This window comes from Macaca nemestrina, chromosome 9 (genome assembly GCF_043159975.1).
Source record: "Macaca nemestrina isolate mMacNem1 chromosome 9, mMacNem.hap1, whole genome shotgun sequence".
Lineage (NCBI taxonomy): Eukaryota > Metazoa > Chordata > Mammalia > Primates > Cercopithecidae > Macaca > Macaca nemestrina.
The window spans coordinates 65,898,782-65,917,456 of record NC_092133.1 but is presented as its reverse complement, the minus strand read 5'-3'; the positions used below and the strand labels follow the sequence as shown (position 1 = coordinate 65,917,456).

General features: G+C 49.2%; 1 protein-coding gene across 1 annotated transcript; it reads left to right on the top strand.

The window, feature by feature from the left end:
* The first annotated feature begins 324 nt into the window (after positions 1 to 324).
* Positions 325 to 1,105, top strand: LOC105466090 (neurogenin 3). Its single transcript, XM_011715024.3, has one exon. It carries the CDS (start codon positions 458 to 460, stop codon positions 1,103 to 1,105), a length of 648 nt encoding a protein of 215 aa, XP_011713326.1. The 5' UTR covers positions 325 to 457.
* The last annotated feature ends 17,570 nt before the right edge of the window (positions 1,106 to 18,675 follow it).

Here is an 18,675-nt window from a genome sequence, read left to right as displayed (position 1 = left end):
GGCGCGGGCAGCAGCCGGGCAGGCACGCTCCTGGCCCGGGCCAAGCAGATAAAGCGTGCCAAGGGGCACACGACTTGCTGCTCAGGAAATCGCCGCGGTCTCACCTCCGCGCCGCGGGAGAGAGCGCGACAGAGGCCCGAGACCCCATTCTCTCTTCTTTTCTCCTTTGGGGCTGGGGCAACTCCCAGGCTGGGGCGCCTGCAGCTCAGCTGAACTTGGCGACCAGAAGCCCGCTCAGCTCCCCACGGCCTAGCTGCTCATCGCTCTCTATTATTTTGCGCCGGTAGAAAGGTAACATTTGGAGGCCGCCGAGGGACGGGCAGGGGAAAGAGGGATCCTCTGACCCGGCGGGGGCTGGGAGGATGGCTCTTTTTGTTTTTTTCCACCTAGCCTTGGAATCGCGGACTGCGCCCAGTGACAGACTCAAGCTTACCCTTCCCTCTGACCCCGCCGTAGGATGACGCCTCATCCCTCGGGTGCGTCCACTGTCCAAGTGACCGGTGAGACGGAGCGGTCCTTCCCCAGAGCCTTGGACGACGAAGTGACCTGCCCCACGTCCGCTCCGCCCAGCCCCACTCGCACACGGGGGAGCTGCGCGGAGGCGGAAGGGGGAGGCTGCCGAGGGGCGCCAAGGAAGCTCCGGGCACGGCGCGCGGGACGCAGCCGGCCTAAGAGCGAGTTGGCACTAAGCAAGCAGCGACGGAGTCGGCGCAAGAAGGCCAACGACCGCGAGCGCAATCGAATGCACAACCTCAACTCTGCGCTGGACGCGCTGCGCGGTGTCCTGCCCACCTTCCCAGATGACGCGAAGCTCACCAAGATCGAAACGCTGCGCTTCGCCCACAACTACATCTGGGCACTGACTCAAACGCTGCGCATAGCGGACCACAGCTTCTACGCGTTGGAGTCGCCGGCGCCGCACTGCGGGGAGCTGGGCAGCCCAGAAGGCGGATCCCCCGGGGACTGGGGGTCCCTCTACTCCCCAGTCTCCCAGGCTGGCAGCCTTAGCCCCGCCGCGTCGCTGGAGGAGCGCCCCGGCCTGCGGGGGGCCACCTCTTCCGCCTGCTTGCGCCCAAGCACTCTGGCTTTGTCAGATTTTCTGTGAAGGGACCTGCCTGTCGCTGGGCTGTGGGTGCCAAGGGTAAGGGAGAGGGAGGGAGCCGGAGCCCTAGAGGGTGGCCGATGGCGTCGACCCTCAAAAGCACTTGTTCCTTCTGCTTCTCACTGGCTGACCCCTGGCTGGCCCAGGCCTCCGCGGGGGCTGCAGGCTGGGTTCATTCCTCGGCCCTCCGAGCCGCGCCAACTCACGCAGCCCTTGCTGCCCGCGCGAAGTGGGCATTGCAAACTTCGCTCATTTTAGGCCTCCTCCCTGCCACCACGCCATAATCTCATTCTAAGAGTACGAGAATGGTAGCACTACCCGGCCGGAGCCGCCTACCGTCTCAGGTCGCCCTACCCTCACTTAAGTCTGTCTGTCTCTCAGTCTCTTACCACCCCTCCTCCAATGTGATTCAGTCCAATGTTTGGTCTCTCAGCGCTTGCTCCCCTTGCCCTGCTCCAAAGACGCTGCCGATCTTCTCTACTCCCAATCAGGTCCGGGGTTTCAGGGCGCCTCACTCTGCCTTAAAGCCACGAAGGCGACCCTCTGCCTTCTCCTCGTGCACTTTTCGGAGCCATTGCCCTCCCGGGGCGGAAGACCAGGCTATGAACTGGGAAAGCCCAGCCCGGCCAGGGAGCACCTCCCCAGCCTCCCTGCGAGCTGCGCCTGAAACGTGAGCTGCGCTGCAGGTGCCTGGAGCACCGCGCATGTTTTTTGTTTTGTTTTGTTTTGTTAATCGGTTTGTAAATTATATGATGTCTTTTGAAATCAAGTTTGGTACAGTAAATTATATGCCCCCCCCCGCGCCGTTTTACATATTTGTATTTATGAATGAGATTTCACAGCAAGGAAAAGTCTATATTTTGTATATTAGATTATTTAGGGATTGCTGGGTGAGATTTTAAGCCAATTAAAAAAAATGGACCTTCAGGAAACCTTGGCAAGGTGACTTCATTGTGCGTTGGGGAGAGGAGAGCTACAGTCACTACAGCTGAGGAAGAGCACCTCTGTCCAAGGAGAGGGATGACACTCTTTCTAGAGGTCTGGACTAGAGCCAGGGCAGATTGGGTTTGAAGAGCTGGAAGTCTTATAAGTAATTATTGGTCCAGCCCCCTTTTTTCTATGTAGGGCAATGAATCCTCTTATTTCAAAGAGCGGTTTAGAAGAAAGACAAGCCTCCAGCTAGGACTACTGACTCTCACTTGCCAGCCCTTTCCCCAACTCCACCAGCCTAGCTCTAGAGCAACTGTTGGTTGCACTCGGGGAAGGCAGACAGTAATAATTCAATTGCAGACTCAGAGTCCTTGGAAACACAGCTGGGCTGGGCATCCTAGGAATTTTCCCAAGGTGCTTAGAGGCCTAGCACATCCCCTGAGCATATTTTACTCTGGCACTGAGGTGGCTGTGTCTTGAATTTGTTGAGCTGAGCAGCCAGGAGCAAAGAAGGTGGAGTGTCTGACTGGAATCTCCAGCAACACCCCCTCCCTCATTACCTGGCAGCCTTGATTGAAAATTTATCAAGAAACTGTTCAAGTTTTCCAGCCACACCATCTCTCTTACTGGCAAGGTGGAAGGACTGGTGCAGCATGGGCACTGAAATCTGTCCCAGGAGTGCCAGTAGAACACCCCTACATGACTTCAGGGACCCTAGGACCTCAGAGAATATGGTCTAAGCTGTAAGGATCCACAGAGTTCGTCTGCTGCTTGGGAATAGGAAAGTGGAGGACAGGCACCCTACCTGCTAGTTGAACTCCAGAGACCTCCTTGAATTGGCCAGGGGTGTCCTGAGAAGAAGTGGGCCAACCCAGGTCGGGTGTGGTGCTGCCAGACCCCCGGAGCTGGTGGAGAGGGTGCTTTTCCAGCACATTAGAGTACAAAGGTGATGTCTTCTCAGGGGTTAATGCCTCTTGCATCTCTTTCTCTCCTATGCCCTACCCAATTCAAATGGAAATTTTCCCTTCTCTACCATAAATCTGTAAAGTTAGCTCAGAGGAGACTTGTCTCAGTTATCAGCCGCAGGATTTGGGGGCGGGAAGAGGGACACAGCAAACAAACGAATGAACAAAGGTGTTGTTTCATTTTGCGGCTTTAATCTGGGAGGAGGAGATTAATGGGTTATTGATGACCTCTGCAATAGCCAACTTTCCACCTGGGGCACCGCCTGGGGACAGGTGTCAGCAGCTTGGGAGTTGCACAAAGCAAGCAAACACCTGTGATTTGCTGGGCGTTGGGGGTACGGGGTGGGCAGACATAAAAATCAAGAAGGTCTCTTTATCCTCTCAGGACAGTAGCAAGGATATAGACACAATCACTCAAGGCCCAAGAAATATTGGTGGTTGGGGGAGGTATGAGCCGCAGGATGGAACATCAAACTGTCACCTTGGGGCTGGAGTGCCGGAAGCTTGCAGGAGGAGGTGGCATTTGGGCCAGGACTAAAGGTTTGGAGAGGAATTCCTCAAGTGGAAAGATTCTTTTTCCTGTGGAACGCTGTGTGAAGTAGTGTTCATCATCTAGGCAGGGGACTCTCTGGGTACAAACGGCCCCCAGAAGCTGGAGGAGCGTTTGCTGGGTTAAGGTTCTCCAGGAGGCAACCGGGTGAGCTGCGTTCTCCCCCACAGCCCAGTCCTTCTCCTGCTTTTGAGGGTGCTCATTAAGGAGCCATTAGTCACCCAACACACACAGACTGGTCCTCCGCCCCACAAATTAAAACACGCACGTTCGGGTTAACCAACTCAGCTGCTGGGCCGCCACCTTGGGTTGGGGCGAATTAGACCCCCGAAACTGTCAGCTCCACTCTCCAAGTCGGGAGAAGGCGGAGGAGGGTTTAGGGTTTCTCTGAATCAGGGGGGCAAAGTTTAGGGTTCGGTGCTGGATGAGCTCCGTCTAAGTGTGTAAAATCACGCTGCCGTGGGAAAGCTCGCCCATGCCTCTTTCCAAAGAACCCCTCAGCAAGAAGAACTAGGAAACATTTCTAGGGATGGCCTGTCCAAATAGCTTTGCACCACCGCCCCCGCGCCTTCCACCTCTTGCAGCGTTTTGAGTCCTGGGGCTTTTAAAACCGCGCTGCTAGCTGTCTCTGCCCGGACCCTGCCTCTTCACCGTCAGCCAGCGCTTCTTCGGCTGCGGAGCCTGCTGCCGTCTGAAACCAACAGTGTCCGAAATCCGGGCAGGAAAGACTCTCGGGTCAAATGGTTCTTCCCCCGTCTTCTGCTTTTGTCTGAGCCCAAGACTGGCTTCCAGAAAAACAGCACATGAATCTTGCGTCTCCCTCCAGTCAAGCCGCGCTGGCACACAAGCAGGTAGATTTATGGTGCCCTGCCCCCATCCCACCCCACTCCCAGCCGGCCTCAGTCGGAGGACAAAGCGTCCCGGGGCCATTGGAATGCTAATGTCTGGGAGCCAGGCCGCTGGGCTGGCACAAAGGTAGGCGGGGCCCGTGGCGCACGCGACCCCACAGGCGCACACCGTCCCTTCTCTCCCTTGCGGACTACCGGGCCGTGTGACCTTGGACAAGTCTCCTTGCCTCAGCTAATCCACAAGAGAAGTTGGAAGGAGTTCCTAATACCCTTTCGCTGGGTTTCTGGGTGCCTACCACAAGACTGACACAAGGTGAACGGCACCACAGTCCCCTCAAGACTGGAAACTGTGGGGAAAAAAAAAAAAAAAAAAAAACCCTTCAGACCCTGAGACTAGAGACAGTGTGTGGGGAGGGTCTGGGGGATTCACCTGAGAATGTGGCACAGAACAACCGCTGGGTACATTGTAATTACATTTATGTAAGGAATACTCTCTGCTGTGTGCCTTTTCGTCTGCCCCCTTTAAAAATCCCTGCAGACAGATTTCTACAAAAGTGTGAGAGGAAGCGGAGGGATGGGGTCGGGGGGGTTGTGACTCTGCTAACTTTACCTGGCTGTTCTGTCTTCCAAGGGCCAAGTGAGCAGTGAGTGACTTGAGGCTAGACGCTTTATCTCCGGTACCCTCCTACAGCCAATGAGGAGGGCAAGGCAGTGTGGTCACATCCATGGAAACAGAGAAGATGACTCGCCCAAGGCCCTCAATCACTAGGCGAGTTATTGCAACAAACTAGGACTGATGCCCTGGTTCTAAGCTGGCAGTTTGGAACTCTTTCCTCTGTGCTGGTAGATAGGAGTAGATAGGAGCTGGTAGATGGCGAATCAATCTATAGTAATATGTCCTTTGACTAGAACCGGGTCCTTGGGGTCTTATAAGGTCCAGGGGTCCCTGAGCTTTGGCCTCCCTGTACCCCTGACGAAGTTCCAGGCTCCTGTCTGCTGCCTCTGCTTCTGGGATCAGTGGGCCAAGGCCGACGGAGCCGACGCCTGTCTAGCTGAGCCTGTCTAGCAATTGCTCTGAGATCCTGAAATGCGGCTGCGCGCCCCTGACCATGGTGCTGAAATGACCACGCAGATCCAGCGCGAGAGGTGCGTCTAGGAGTGAGGGGTTCTCTTACTGAAAACCACCTATCAACCCCCTCTGCCCACGATTCCAGTCCGTAGTCCTAGGGAGGCTCCTGTGGACATGCAGACCCAGAGGACTGTCAGGTTTCCCTAGTGAGAAGAGGAAAGCAAGGTCTCTGTTGCTACTGACTTGCCTTTCTCTCTGTGCACCTTAGGACTCCTGCCCTTATAAATTACGGAGCTAGAATTAAGTAACTAGCTTAGGACTTTCTGACAGCATCTGAGAGGCCTGAGGTGAACAACTTTTGAAGTTTAAGCTGAGGCAGCCCTAGCTGGGAGAACTGGTTTGGAACTTTGCCCTCAACGGGGCTCTCATTGTTTGGGTTACATGCTTTAGTTATTCCAAGAACAAAGCCCAAATGAAATCCTCCAGATGCATACACAGGAGATCAAAGTAGTTAAGAGATATGATTTTAGAACCCCACAGACATAGGTTCAAGTCCCAGTGCTGCCACACCTCGTGGTTTTCAATTAAACCCCGTTGTCTCTCCTAAGAACTATTTTCCTCATTTATGAAGATGGGAAAATAAATAGTAGCCACATAATTGGGCTATTGTACTGATTAAACACGTTTGTCCAGCCTTCTAAGCTTCCATAAATGGTATTTACTATAATTAGCATCTTTATTTGCCTCAAATTCTTCTCTTTCTCAGCTGAGCACAGTGTCTCATGCCTGTAATCCAGCACTTTGGGAGGCAGAGGTGGGCAGATCACTTGAAGCCAGGAGCTCGAGACTAGCCTGGCCAACATAGCAAAATCCCATCTCTACTAAAAATAAAAAAAGTAGCCAGAAAAATCCCATCTCTACTAAAAAAAAAAAAAAAAATTGGCCAGGCATGGTAGAGCACACCTGCAATCCCAGCTACTCAGGTGGCTGAGACATAAGACTTGCTGGAACCCAGGAGGTGGAGGTTGCAGAGAGCCGAAATTATACCACTGTACTACAGCCTGGGCAACAGAGTGTGGCCCTGTCTCAAAAAAAGAAAAATCTTCTCATTTTCCCCCATTTTGGAGAGGAAAGGGCTTTTGCATGAATTTGAATTTTCTCTGCACCCCTGTGTATTGTAAACTAGGAGAAAGGCCAAGAGTCACCCATCCCTTCCTGGTAAACTTACCCTTCCTGAGCCCTAAGATCAAATGTCCAGATGTCCCTAGGGCAGCCCAATTGAGAAGTCCAAAATGGGAATCCTCTCCTGGTTCCCCAAGCTAATGCTGTCCCCTTTTCCTGATCTCACTAAGTAACATCCTTCATACTAGAAATCTGGGGTTCATCTTGGTCTCTCACTACCCATATCTAGTTAACCCTCAAGTCCTGCTGGTTTTCTTTCTCACTTTTTCTTGAACATGGCTCCTCCTTTGCTTCCTTATGACCACTGCCATAGTTCAGGCTTTTATCCCTTATCTGCAGAGACTACCTAACTGATCCCTCTACTTCTAGTCTTTTTTTTTTTTTTTGAGATAGGGTCTCACTCTGTCTCCCAGGCCAGCATACTGTGGTATGATCATGGCTCCCTGCAGCCTTGATCTTCTGGGCTCAAGTGATCCTCCCACATCAGCCTCCCAAGTAGCTGGGATCACAGGCATATGCCACCACACAGCTAATTTTTAAAAACAATTTTTGTAGAGACGGGGTCCCACTATGTTGGCCAGTCTTGTCTTGAACTCCTGGGCTCAAGTGATCCTCCCACCTTGGCCTCCCAAAGTGCTGAGATTACAGGCATGAGCCACCACATCTGGCCCCACCTCTAATCTTGACACTCATCATTGTACCCTCCATGCAGCTGTCAGAGTTCCCATCTAATACGTGAATATAACATTATAACTCTCCTGTTTGATCTTCAAATGGTTTCCAATCATTCCGTAGGATAAAGTTCATGTTCTAACTGGGAAGAATTGTATAGTGTGAGCTGCGAATTTATATGAATAAGGCCTCAATTTCCAACTGATTCACTAACAATCAGTATAAACATGCACAAATTCCTTAACCTTTATTTCCGTTTCTTTATCTATAATATGGGGATAGCAATATTGCCTTTTAAGGTTCTAGTAAGATTAAACCTAGGTTGCTATAGCAGAGACTCAAATAATTCAACCTGAGGTGAATATTCTAGGTAGGTGGGGAGCTCTGTTCCATGACACCATTCTGGGACTAAGATCCTTTCATCTTCTTCCTCCACCAGCTCCCAGATCCTTGCCAACCAAATGGTTGAAGCTGCATTGCCATAAGTCCCAGCCAGTGGAAAAGGGAAATAAGGCATGGAGGAGGCTTACCTACAGTCTTAAAACTTACGCTCAGAGGTAGCACACATCACCTCTGCTCACATTTCACAAAGAGAATATGATCACGTGGCCTCATCTAGCTGGAAGAGGGACTATGTGCCTAGAAGAAGTGAAGAATGGATTCTGGCAGGCAATGGGCAGACTCTACCACAGCATCGTGGTCTAGATTAAATCGGATTACATATGCTATTATTATTTGTTTTTATCATCAAAAGTCAGGTATGCTTAGGCCAGAGTCCTGCCACACCAGTCTCTTTCTCACAATGCCTCATTTGCCCTGATAGTTACCCTCCAGGAGTGATGACTTGCTTGAAGTTTTCCCTTTATACACACTCAGGTACCCCTTCAATGCTTTTTCCCCTACCCCCCCCCCCCCCCACACACACACACTGTTCTGTCTGTCTGAACCTTCTCTCTTGTTTTCCTTCCCCAACCTCCAAAATGGATATCACCTCTGCCTGGGAGTTTTCTCTGCACTATGCCTTCCTCCTTGCTCCCTGCTCCCATAATACCCTGTGCATGTGAATATTGTAGCATTTTCCAGGTAGTGTAGTGATGGTTTATATGCACTCCTCATTGATCTGTGAGATCTCCTCAAGGGCAGAGACTATGTTCGTCTTCATGTCTCCAATGAGCAGAACACTGATTACCCATTTTTGTCTAAATCCCCCATATTTTATTTTATTTTATTTTTTTAGTTTTTTGAGACAGGGTCTCACTCCAGTTGCCCAGGCTGGAGTGCAGTGATGTGATCACAGCTCACTGCAACCTCAACCTCCCGAGCTCAGGTGATTCTCCCACCTCAGCCTCCTGAGTAGCTGAGACTACAGGTGTGCACCATCACAGCCAGCTAATTTTTTGTATTTTTAGTAGAGATGGGGTTTCACCATGTTGCCCAGGCTGGTCTCAAACTCCTGGACTCAAGCAATCCACCCACCTCAGCCTCCCAAAATGTTGGGGTTACAGGTGTGAGCCACTGAGCCCAGCCCAAATGCCACATGTTTTTAGAATGAATTAATGAGTGAGTGAATTGACTATTAATAAATGAATAAAAGGCATTGCAATTATTTGTTTAGAAATCTTTTCCCTCCCCAGATTGGCTAGCACATAAAGACCAAGGAATATTTGTTGAATAAATGAATGGATGAATGAGTCATATAGAGGCCCACTAACCCTCCTGCTTCATATCCTCCTCTGCACAAAAATAACCTATCCTTGACTGCCTATAAATCTATTTCAGAAGATGTCCCATATGACTAAGTGATAACAGATTATCACAACAGTACTGTATCATTGTTTCTGAGATCTATGGTAACAATGCCCGTAGTTCATGTGTAGTTGATTCCTCCTGAGAAACTCAGATCCCTCCTGAGTCAGTGGAAAGGGCATGAGGCTTGAGATCTATCTCAACTCCAGTACTTCATATTCTATTACCTTGGGCAAGTTGCTTAGCCTCTGCAAGTAACTTACTGTAGCTGTCATTTCTCCAGCTACAAAAATGGAGAAAACCACACTTACCTCACAGGATTTCATGAGATGAAGATGAGGCAGACTCATTATAGCACCTGTCTCGTCTCTGTCTTACTCCTACAGATGACTAGCGAAGAAAGCATGAGCCAGACTGACCTTCCCAAATTAAGCAGGCAAGTATGTTGGGACTTGCCCAAGCACCCAAACCTGATCATTATGGAGATGAACTGAGGCTCCTGCTCTCCTAACATCATCACCAGCTACACTGCCTCTGTTGTACCAGTTACCTATTGTTGCATAACAAATTATCCAAAACTTAGCTCCTTAAACCAAGAAACATTGATTATGTGTGGCTTCTGTGGTTCAGGAATCCAGGTGTGGCTTAGCTGGTTCAGGCGTCTCATAAGGTTGCCGTCAAGGGATCAGTTAGGAATGTGGTCTTACCTGATGGCTTGACTAGCATAGGAGCCACTTCCAAGCCCACTCGTGTGGTTGTTGGCAGAATTCAATTCCTCAAAGGCTGTTGCAGTGAGGGTCCCAGTTCCTCACTGGCTTTTGGCCGGAGACATCCTTCAGCTCCTTGCCATGTTGGCCTCTCCATAGGGTGGCTCACAACATGACAACCGGCTTCCCTCAATGTAAGCAACCAAGGTGTGAAGGGGGGACATCCAAGCCAGAGACATGAATACCAGGAGGCAGAGATCATGGTGGGTGTTTTACAGGCTGCCATCACATTGGCAGTAACAGAAACCTTTGCTTCCAATTGCTTCTCGGCCTTCTGGCTGAGATCAAACATAGAAATCTTTGCTACCTGCTTTCCACACCCCAGAGACAGGCAGACAGATAGACACATGTACACACACACACAAGCACGCACGCACACATGCACGCACACGCATACACACATCACTACCTCCTCAGGGTGAAATATACCAGAGTTCAAAAAAAGAAAGCCCAGGTAATTTGACTCCTGGGGCTAAAGCACATGTCTTCCTGTCCCCAGTACTGGGTTGGTTTCCAAGAAGGGCCCAGGGGACTGCTATGTGTGCATTTGAGCCACCCCAGCTGATCCCTGATATCCATTCACACAGGCTTTCACAGGCTCCCTGCCCCCACTCCCAGAGGCATAGATTTAGGATGTCTGGGGCCTGAACACCGCACCCACTGAAGGGAAATTTACTGCCTCTAGAGAACCAGGGCCTGACTTGGGGTCTTGAATGCATCTTTTTCCCCTTTGCCTCTGCTTTATTAGGTTAATCATTGCTTGAATCGGTTGCCATGGTTTGGGCAAACCCATGGCGACTCTATAATGAAGCCTGAAAGACTCGGACCCCATTTATCATCCCCAGTGTTTGGGAGGCCCAGAGCCTCATTTGCCTCCCCCAGGGTCTGGGCACCACCCTTCTGCCTGGGGCCCCCAGGGCCCTTTTGAACGAGAAATGAACAGGTGGCGACTTGGAAGGGGAGAAAAGGAGACCCACACAGGTGGAGTGAGCAGCACACTGCACATTCCCCCACCACACACACACACACACGCCACACACACACACACACACAGTTTTATGTTCCATCCCTGGAGTTCAGACACAGACCAAATGCACAGGCCTTTTGGTCTCTGACCTTTTCTTTCTGGGAAGTGGGAGGCAAAAGAAAGATCTTTAGTTAAAAGGGGTCTATGGCTGCCCTTAGAAATAGGGGAACCCACGTCTCAGCAGATCCAGGTGTTGTTACACCCTTTATTCCCTGGGCATAGATTGAGCAGCATTGCAATCTTGCAATAGGGACAGATGGAGCCAAGTCTAGTGAGGAACTAGAGGCATACAGAGGTTCAGCAACATGTTCAAGGTCACCCATGGTAGAACTCAGAGCAAGTCAAATGTATTATGGAAAATTTCAAAAGTAGAGAGAAGAGCACAATGAATTCTCAGATGTTCATCACCCAGATTCAAGAATTATCTACTCAGAGCCAATTATATTTCACCTACATCCTCACCCTTTTTCCCCGGCACTTTCTTCATGAATTATTTTGAAACAAATTCCAGATAGCATGTAATTTCCACAGTAAATCCGTCCCCAGTATCTTTTTTTTACTTAGCAAAATTGCATATATAATGCTGTAGCTGATAGTATTGAATCCAAAGTCAGACAGACAGCCTGGGGTTCAAATCCAAGCCTTGCCCCTTCTCAGATGTGTGACATTCAGCCAATGGCCTAATGTCTTTGAGGCTCAGTTTCCTTAACTATAAAGGGACACAATTTCTCATAGGGTAATTGTCAAGATTAAACAAAGTAACACAAGGCAAGTGCCAGCACCTGTGCAGAATAAATGGTGGCTTTTAAGATTTCCATTCTTGTGACCATTGCACCACCAGGAATGACTGTCATCCTGGCAGGAGGTCAGCTCTTGACCTCCAGTGTCCAGATCTCTTGGTGCAGTCCCCTGAAATGAAGGCCCTCTACCTCATCATCATCCCCTCTACCTGGCACTGAATTCTGACAACACAGACCTCAGCAGTGAACCTGGCTTCAGTTGCTGACAGCCCCTGGCATCCACTGCTCATAGTATACTCAGTTCTGCACCATGAACCCCAGAGTGAACAAAGCCAAGTCCCCACTTCTGCTGCTCTTGCATCTCAGGCTTTCTACCCTCTTTCTAACCTCTGGTCCCATTTGTTAGCAGATATTGACATAGCTGCCTGAGGGTTGTACATGTGTGTGCACTTGTTTCTGTGTGTGTGCTGTCACTACATGTGAACCAGCACATGCCTGAGTTTCCATGTGCTCATCCTGTGACCTGTCCCCTTGCAGTTCCTGGTTGACTAACAGAGACCAGAGGAAAACTGGTCAAGCAAAGGCATGAAGGTATAAGCACAGCACTGAGACTTCCTAGAGGAGGTAGGGAGAAAACTCTGCAAAACGCATCAGACTGAGAACAGAAAACAGGGGCAGGCAGAGGGCTCTTTGCAGGCTGTAGGCATGGGAAGGGAGGCAGCCTGCCTGGGTGCACTGTGTAGGTGAGGCCTGAGTCCCAGTAACTGACCTCTTCAGGAGAGGTTTATTCCAGGAAATCACCCACACTCCCAGGATCCAAGATCTGAAGGGATCTCCGGGCTGAAACGGCATGTCCTCCCCACAAATCACCTATCTTAATGACAACTAATTTTTATTGAGAGTTTACTATGTCTAAGCGCACTGCTAGTGCTTTCCATTTGTTAGTCTCTGAGATCATAGACTAATTATTATAATTATTATTTGCATTTTACACATGATGACACTGATATTGGTTAAATAACATGCTGTCAGTTACCCAGTAAGAGGTGCAGTTAGACTTGAACCCACGCTGTCCTGACCCAGAGCCAGTGCTTTTAACCACTGCTACTTTGCATCACTGATAGGCTCCCCTTTTCTTTTCTTCGTTTTTTGAGTTTGGATTTTTGGATACTTCCAAACATAGACAAAAGCAGAGAGAATAGAATAATGTGTCTTCATGTACCATCCCTTAGCTTCTGCAACCATCAATTCATGATGAACCTCATTTCATCAGTTTGCCTCCGCCCCAAACCTGCACAGACTTTTTTTTTGGTGGAAAATTTTAAAGTGTATCCCGGGTATCTATCATCCCACTGGTAAATTCTTCAGTGTCCATTTTTAAATGATAAGAATATTTTTAGAAACATAACCACCAAACTATTTTCACAATGCATGAGAAATTCTGAAACATGATCTAATATCCAGCCATAGGCAAAAGTCTCAAATTGTCTTTTTTTTTTTTTTTTTTTTTTGAGATGGAGTCTCGCTGTGTCGCCCAGGCTGGAGTGCAGTGGCTGGATGGATCTCAGCTCACTGCAAGCTCCGCCTCCCGGGTTCACGCCATTCTCCTGCCTCAGCCTCCCGTGTAGCTGGGACCACAGGCACCCGCCACCACGCCCGGCTAAGTTTTTTTTTTGTTGTTGTTATTTTTAGTAGAGACGGAGTTTCACCATGTTAGCCAGGATGGTCTCGATCTCCTGACCTCATGATCCACCCGCCTTGGCCTCCCAAAGTGCTGGGATTACAGGCGTGAGCCACCACGCCCGGCCGATGTTTTGGGTTTTTTTGTTTGTTTGTTTGTTTTACGTAAAACAAACATCCTCTCAGCCTGTATTCCAGATGCCTGCTGCCGGCCAGGACCAAGGCTCTGGTACCAGCCTAACCCCAGGGCTTAGTGGGACCAGCCTTGAGCAACTCACCTCCCTCCCCTCTTGTCCCTACCAGCCCCCACCCAAAAGTATGGTGACCAGTCATCTTAGTTTGTCCCAGACTTTTCCGGTGTTAGCACTGCAAGTCCCGTGTCCCTGGCAAACCCAGATGGTTGGTCACCCTCCAAGGAGCCAGAATCCTGGAGCTTCCCCCAGCCCACTCCCAGCCCCCACTTCCTTGTAGCTCCAGTGTGGGGTCACCCACCAAGAGCAGGAGGAAACCACCACTGAATTTCAAGGGCCCTCAGAATGACAAATAATCTACCGAAGGCTTTCAGGGGCCCAGGTGTGCCTAGCTCTGGCAAGGAGAGAGCATGAAGCCCCCCAGTCGCCAGCGAAGAATCTGGGAGCTTTTCACACCCAGGGGCCAAATTCAGCAATCTCCTCCCTCCGTCTTTTCCCCTCTCCAGATCTAATGACAATCCAAAGAGTTCCTGATAGGGTTTTAAAAGATGCTCCTTCATTCACGTCCACCAAGCATGAAAATCCAGCTCATTTGTCTCCATTCTTCCCCCTAAAGGCCTAGCCGGCCTAGGGCCTGCAGCCTCAAACCTGTCATTCACTTTTCACTTCCTTTTGTTGGATTGCCTTTATTTCATTCTTCTGTCCCCTCCAGGCACCCTCCTCTCCCCCTCCTCACTCCATCCCTGGCCTTCTACTCCCGCCCTCCCCCCAGCACTTTCCAGTCCCTGGTCCACACACAAAAAGCAGCAGACCAGTCTGAGAATTTCTTTACAGTTCCCGTGCTCTCCACCCCCACCCCGCCTCTTCTCACTCACTGCTTTTAAAAAGTGGTCGCAAAAACCCAGCAACAGCTCAAAAGGACTCCAGGAACAAAACTCCCTCAAGCCCAGGCTGGAAACGGCCTCAGGGACCACTGAGTCCCATTCTTTGGTTTCACAGCTGTGGAGGCTGAAGGCCAGAGAGGGGAAGAGACTGGCCCAGGGTCACAACAGAGATAGTAGCAGAGCAGGGTCCAGCCCCAAGTGTGCCAGGGGCTCAGCCTGGACTCCCCCACTTAGAATGGTTGGCCACACCTCTGTCCCCTTGACACAGACTCTATTCCCCGGTAGGACTCTAGTTGTCTGGGTCTAGAGTCGTGGTTTGAAAGCAGGGGACATGTCTAGGACATCGCTGTGTCCCTTGAATACTTAGCAAGTGGTAGGTGTTCAGTGGTGGCGGTGGTATTTTTAATAAAACTGAACTGAAGGAATGTGGGGGCCAGGCTGCCCCCTGCTCTTTGGGTCTCTTACTGGACATCTTATGGGCCATGGCTTTGCTGTAGGCCTAGGAAATAATGACTGAGACTCTGGGCCCAGAGGAGGGGAGGGGAGGTAGAAAGAGGTGTATATCTGGCAGGCAGACCCCTTTTCAGTCACTGCCTCTTGTGAGAACAATCAACACTTGGGGCAAAGAAGAGAGGTGAGGTGAGCCCCCTTTCTTTAGGGGCAAGGAAAGTAGATCAGGAAACCTCAGCCCCCCAACCCCAACAAGGGCAGGGTGGTGGCGATGGGCATCTAATCTGTGACAACATGAAACAGGAGGGAGGGAGACAGGATCTCGTTCCCAAAGACCTCAGTGAGCATCTCTGACCCTGTGCTAGCGAAGGGAGGGGGGTTGAGCATGGAGCCACCTTGGCCTCAGAAGGAGGCATAGGCCGGGTTCAAGAGCATACCCCCACGGGGCTGGGCCTCTCCTCTGCAACATGTGTGAAAGGGGCTACCAGGCACCCACCTGCCCAAGCTGGAACCCTGGTGCCACCCTCACCTCGCCTGCCTGTGTACTGTCCTCTGCAATGCCTGTGGATCCCGCCTCTGTCCTGCCTCTTGAAGGGCACTGTTCCCCAGCCACACAGGGGGTCCTGCCTGGAGCCTCCCCACCACCTCTCCCTCCAGGGCCAGCCACTCGCCATTGCCTAATCTTCCTGCCTGCAGCTCCTGTCTCTCCTCTGCCCAGACCTTTCCAGGAGGCCTGAGAGCTGCTTCCCTCCCTAGTAGATTGTAGCGCTCAACAGCGTGGGCTTCAGAGTCAGGCTCCTGGAGTTCAGCTGACAAATCTGCCACCTACCAGCTTAGTGATTGAACCCCAATGTCATTTGTGAAATGGGAATAATTATAGTACCTCCCTCAAATGATAGCTATAAAGATTAAGTATAGAATTTATAATATAATATAGGATAAGTGTATATACTATATAAAATATAAAAGGAGGAGACTGCATGAAGCCATCAGTGACTTGTTAGCTGTTGTTACTGATGATGTTGCCTTGGTCTTGATTAGTGATCTTCTGTACTTTTAAAATTTTTATCACACCCACATATTACTTTAAGTGTTTTAGAAATTGATCCAGTCTTTGTTTTCAGTATTATCTTATGCCTTAAAATAGCCAAATTTGTTGACCCAGACAATCCTCCTGAGGAAATTATCAGAAATTGCATTAACATGTCTCAACAAAGGTATTCATAACATTATCTTTTATAATGGGAAAAAAATTAGATACAAAGAGAAGTGTTCAACCCTGCAGAACAGATATTATTCTATGTATCACACAATAGGCTACGATACCCATAGAAAACTGTGCTGTAAAATAATGCTTACTGACATGGGAAATGTTCACAACATGTTGCTTAGTGGAAAAAACAAACTGGATTTTAAACAAGATGACAGACAAGGTAACATGCAAATCATTCCACCAGAAAATAACTAAAAATTATGGATAAAAGAAGATAAACATTCTTTTAGAGGTATGGAATGAAACCATTTGTACAAAAGATACAGGCATGTTTATGCTTAGGAAAAACACCTTGAAAAACATTCATTAACTAAGCGGTGCAATCGCAGGATTTCCTCTCACTTCTACATTTTGTTAGTTTTTTGCACTGAGCTTGTATTATTTTCAAGTTAGAGGGAAATGTCATCACTTAAAAGCTTTAATTAATGAATATAGTGGTACTTCAATTTTTGTTTTGTTTTTTGTTTTTTCAGATGGAGTCTCACTCTGTCGCCCAGGCTGCAGTGCAGTGGTTCAAGCAAATCTTCTGCCTCAGCCTCCCGAGTAGCTGGGATTACAGGCACCCCCAACCACACCCGGCTAATTTTTGTGTTTTTAGTAGAGACGGGGTTTCACCATGTTGACCAGGCTGGTCTCAAACTCCTGACCTCAGGTGATCCACCCGCCTTGACCTCCCAAAGTGCTGGGATTACAGGTGTGAGCCACTGTGCCCAGTTACAGTGGTACTTCAATTTTCTTTTTTAATGCCTTTGGTGGAATGGAAGGGATAGCTTTTTTGATGTGGAACACTTTGCACTGGTGAAAGCCTCACGGGGGAGTTGTGGATGTGAAGGGCCTGGGAGAGGTGCTCAGAGGCTGAGAAGTGAGTGAACAAGGAACAGAAAGGGGATTTGAACTCCTGCCTCCCAACTGAAAAGCTAATGATCTCTCCTCATTTCTCTCCAGTTTCCCACTGTACCATGTGGAGTTTGAGAAAGGAATGTAAAAGAAATTGAAGGAGCCAATCACCTTGGAATTTGCTGAGTTACTCTATGTACCCTGATCTGTGGTGGGGACTCTGGGAATTCAAGTAGATCCAGGTCCCACACACCTGGCCTGCTTGGGAAATGCGCACTTCTTTATAGAAACATTTAGTTCAAACTGCGGTTTAATCAGTTCAATATTAAGGTGGTACATTTCAAAAATGTACAAGTAAAGATTTGTACCATTTTAGATACGAATCTTTCTGCGGTGAGATGAAGAGTGGCCCTCCAATCGAAATATCCACCGGGACACTGTAAATGTGACCGTGTTTAGAAAAAGGGTCTTTGCAGATATGATTAAGTTGAGGATCTCAAGATGAGATCGTCCTGGATTAGGTGAGGCTCTAAATCCACAAACTAGTCCATATAAGAAAAGAGAAGAATAAACAGACATGAGACGCATTGAAGGCCATGTGAAGACAGGCAGAGACAGGAGTTAGGTAGCCACCAGAAACTGGAAGGAACAAGGAAGGAGTCTGTCCTGTAGGCTTTGGAGGAAGTGCTGTCCTGCCACCTCCAGGATTTCTGACCTCTGGCCTCTAGAATTGCGAGAGAATACATTTCTGTTGTTTTAAGCCACCCTGTATGTAGTAACTTGTTCCGGTGGTCCACTGAATGAACACACTCTCTTAAAAGTACTGCATGATTTCTTACCTGCTTAAACAGAGCACATGCCATCCTCAAGTGTGTAGCAAATAATAAAAGCTCAGCAAATGTTAGCTCCTTGTGTCTGCCTGCCTGGGTGATTAGGGAGCTATCACAAATGTTGTATTTGGCCCAATTCCATGCACCCCTGGATCTCCTGAGATGTGCTCATCTCTTCGTCACATGCCCCAAACTGCTGTGGTGCCTGAGCTCCTCTTTCTGCTGTCCTTGTCTACTCTAGCTTGCCCGGCTCTGGCAGCAGGTCACCCACTTTCTAATGTGCTGACCCTCATCACATATGGCCTGGGGAGCGAGTTAGCCAAGCTCAGTGGGACTGTGTGCAAAAGAAGAGTAAATGGAATCTAGGTGCAGACCGTGAACCTTCCTTGAGAATGACATGCGTAAGCCTCGTGTCTTGGACTCTGTGCCATCAGGACCATGCCAGATAATGGGAAGGAGAAAGGCCTTGTATAACGGGGTAGGGGCCGGGACTCTATTATATCAGCTGGGGGACTCTCCTAAGTACACATTTCAAAGTAGATGCAGCTTTGCTACCTCAGGCAGAGCTCCCAGCCTCAGTACTTGTGAGGGAAGAAGGTTTCTACAATGAGTGAGGTGGTCCAAGCCACAACAGAAGAAGGAGTCCCAGGAGGCTACCTGGAGGTGGAGGAGCTTTTAATGAGGGAAGAATCTCAGGATGAAGAGGGAACAAGAGATGGTGAAATGAGCATGGAATCTGAGCCCAAAGATCTGGTCAAATCCCAGCTCACTTGCTGTTAACATTTGGTAGATATCTTTCCAGATATGAAAAAAACCAAACTATACTTTTGCCATACTATGCTTATTTCACTTCAGATATTCTGAACATCTTTCAATATCAATAAAATATAAACCTATGTTGCTATTTTAATTCTATGTTAATTGCTTTCCCT

Bases quoted from the DNA above. Each gene is read 5' to 3' on its own strand.
- LOC105466090 (XM_011715024.3), top strand. From the start codon at position 458: ATGACGCCTCATCCCTCGGGTGCGTCCACTGTCCAAGTGACCGGTGAG.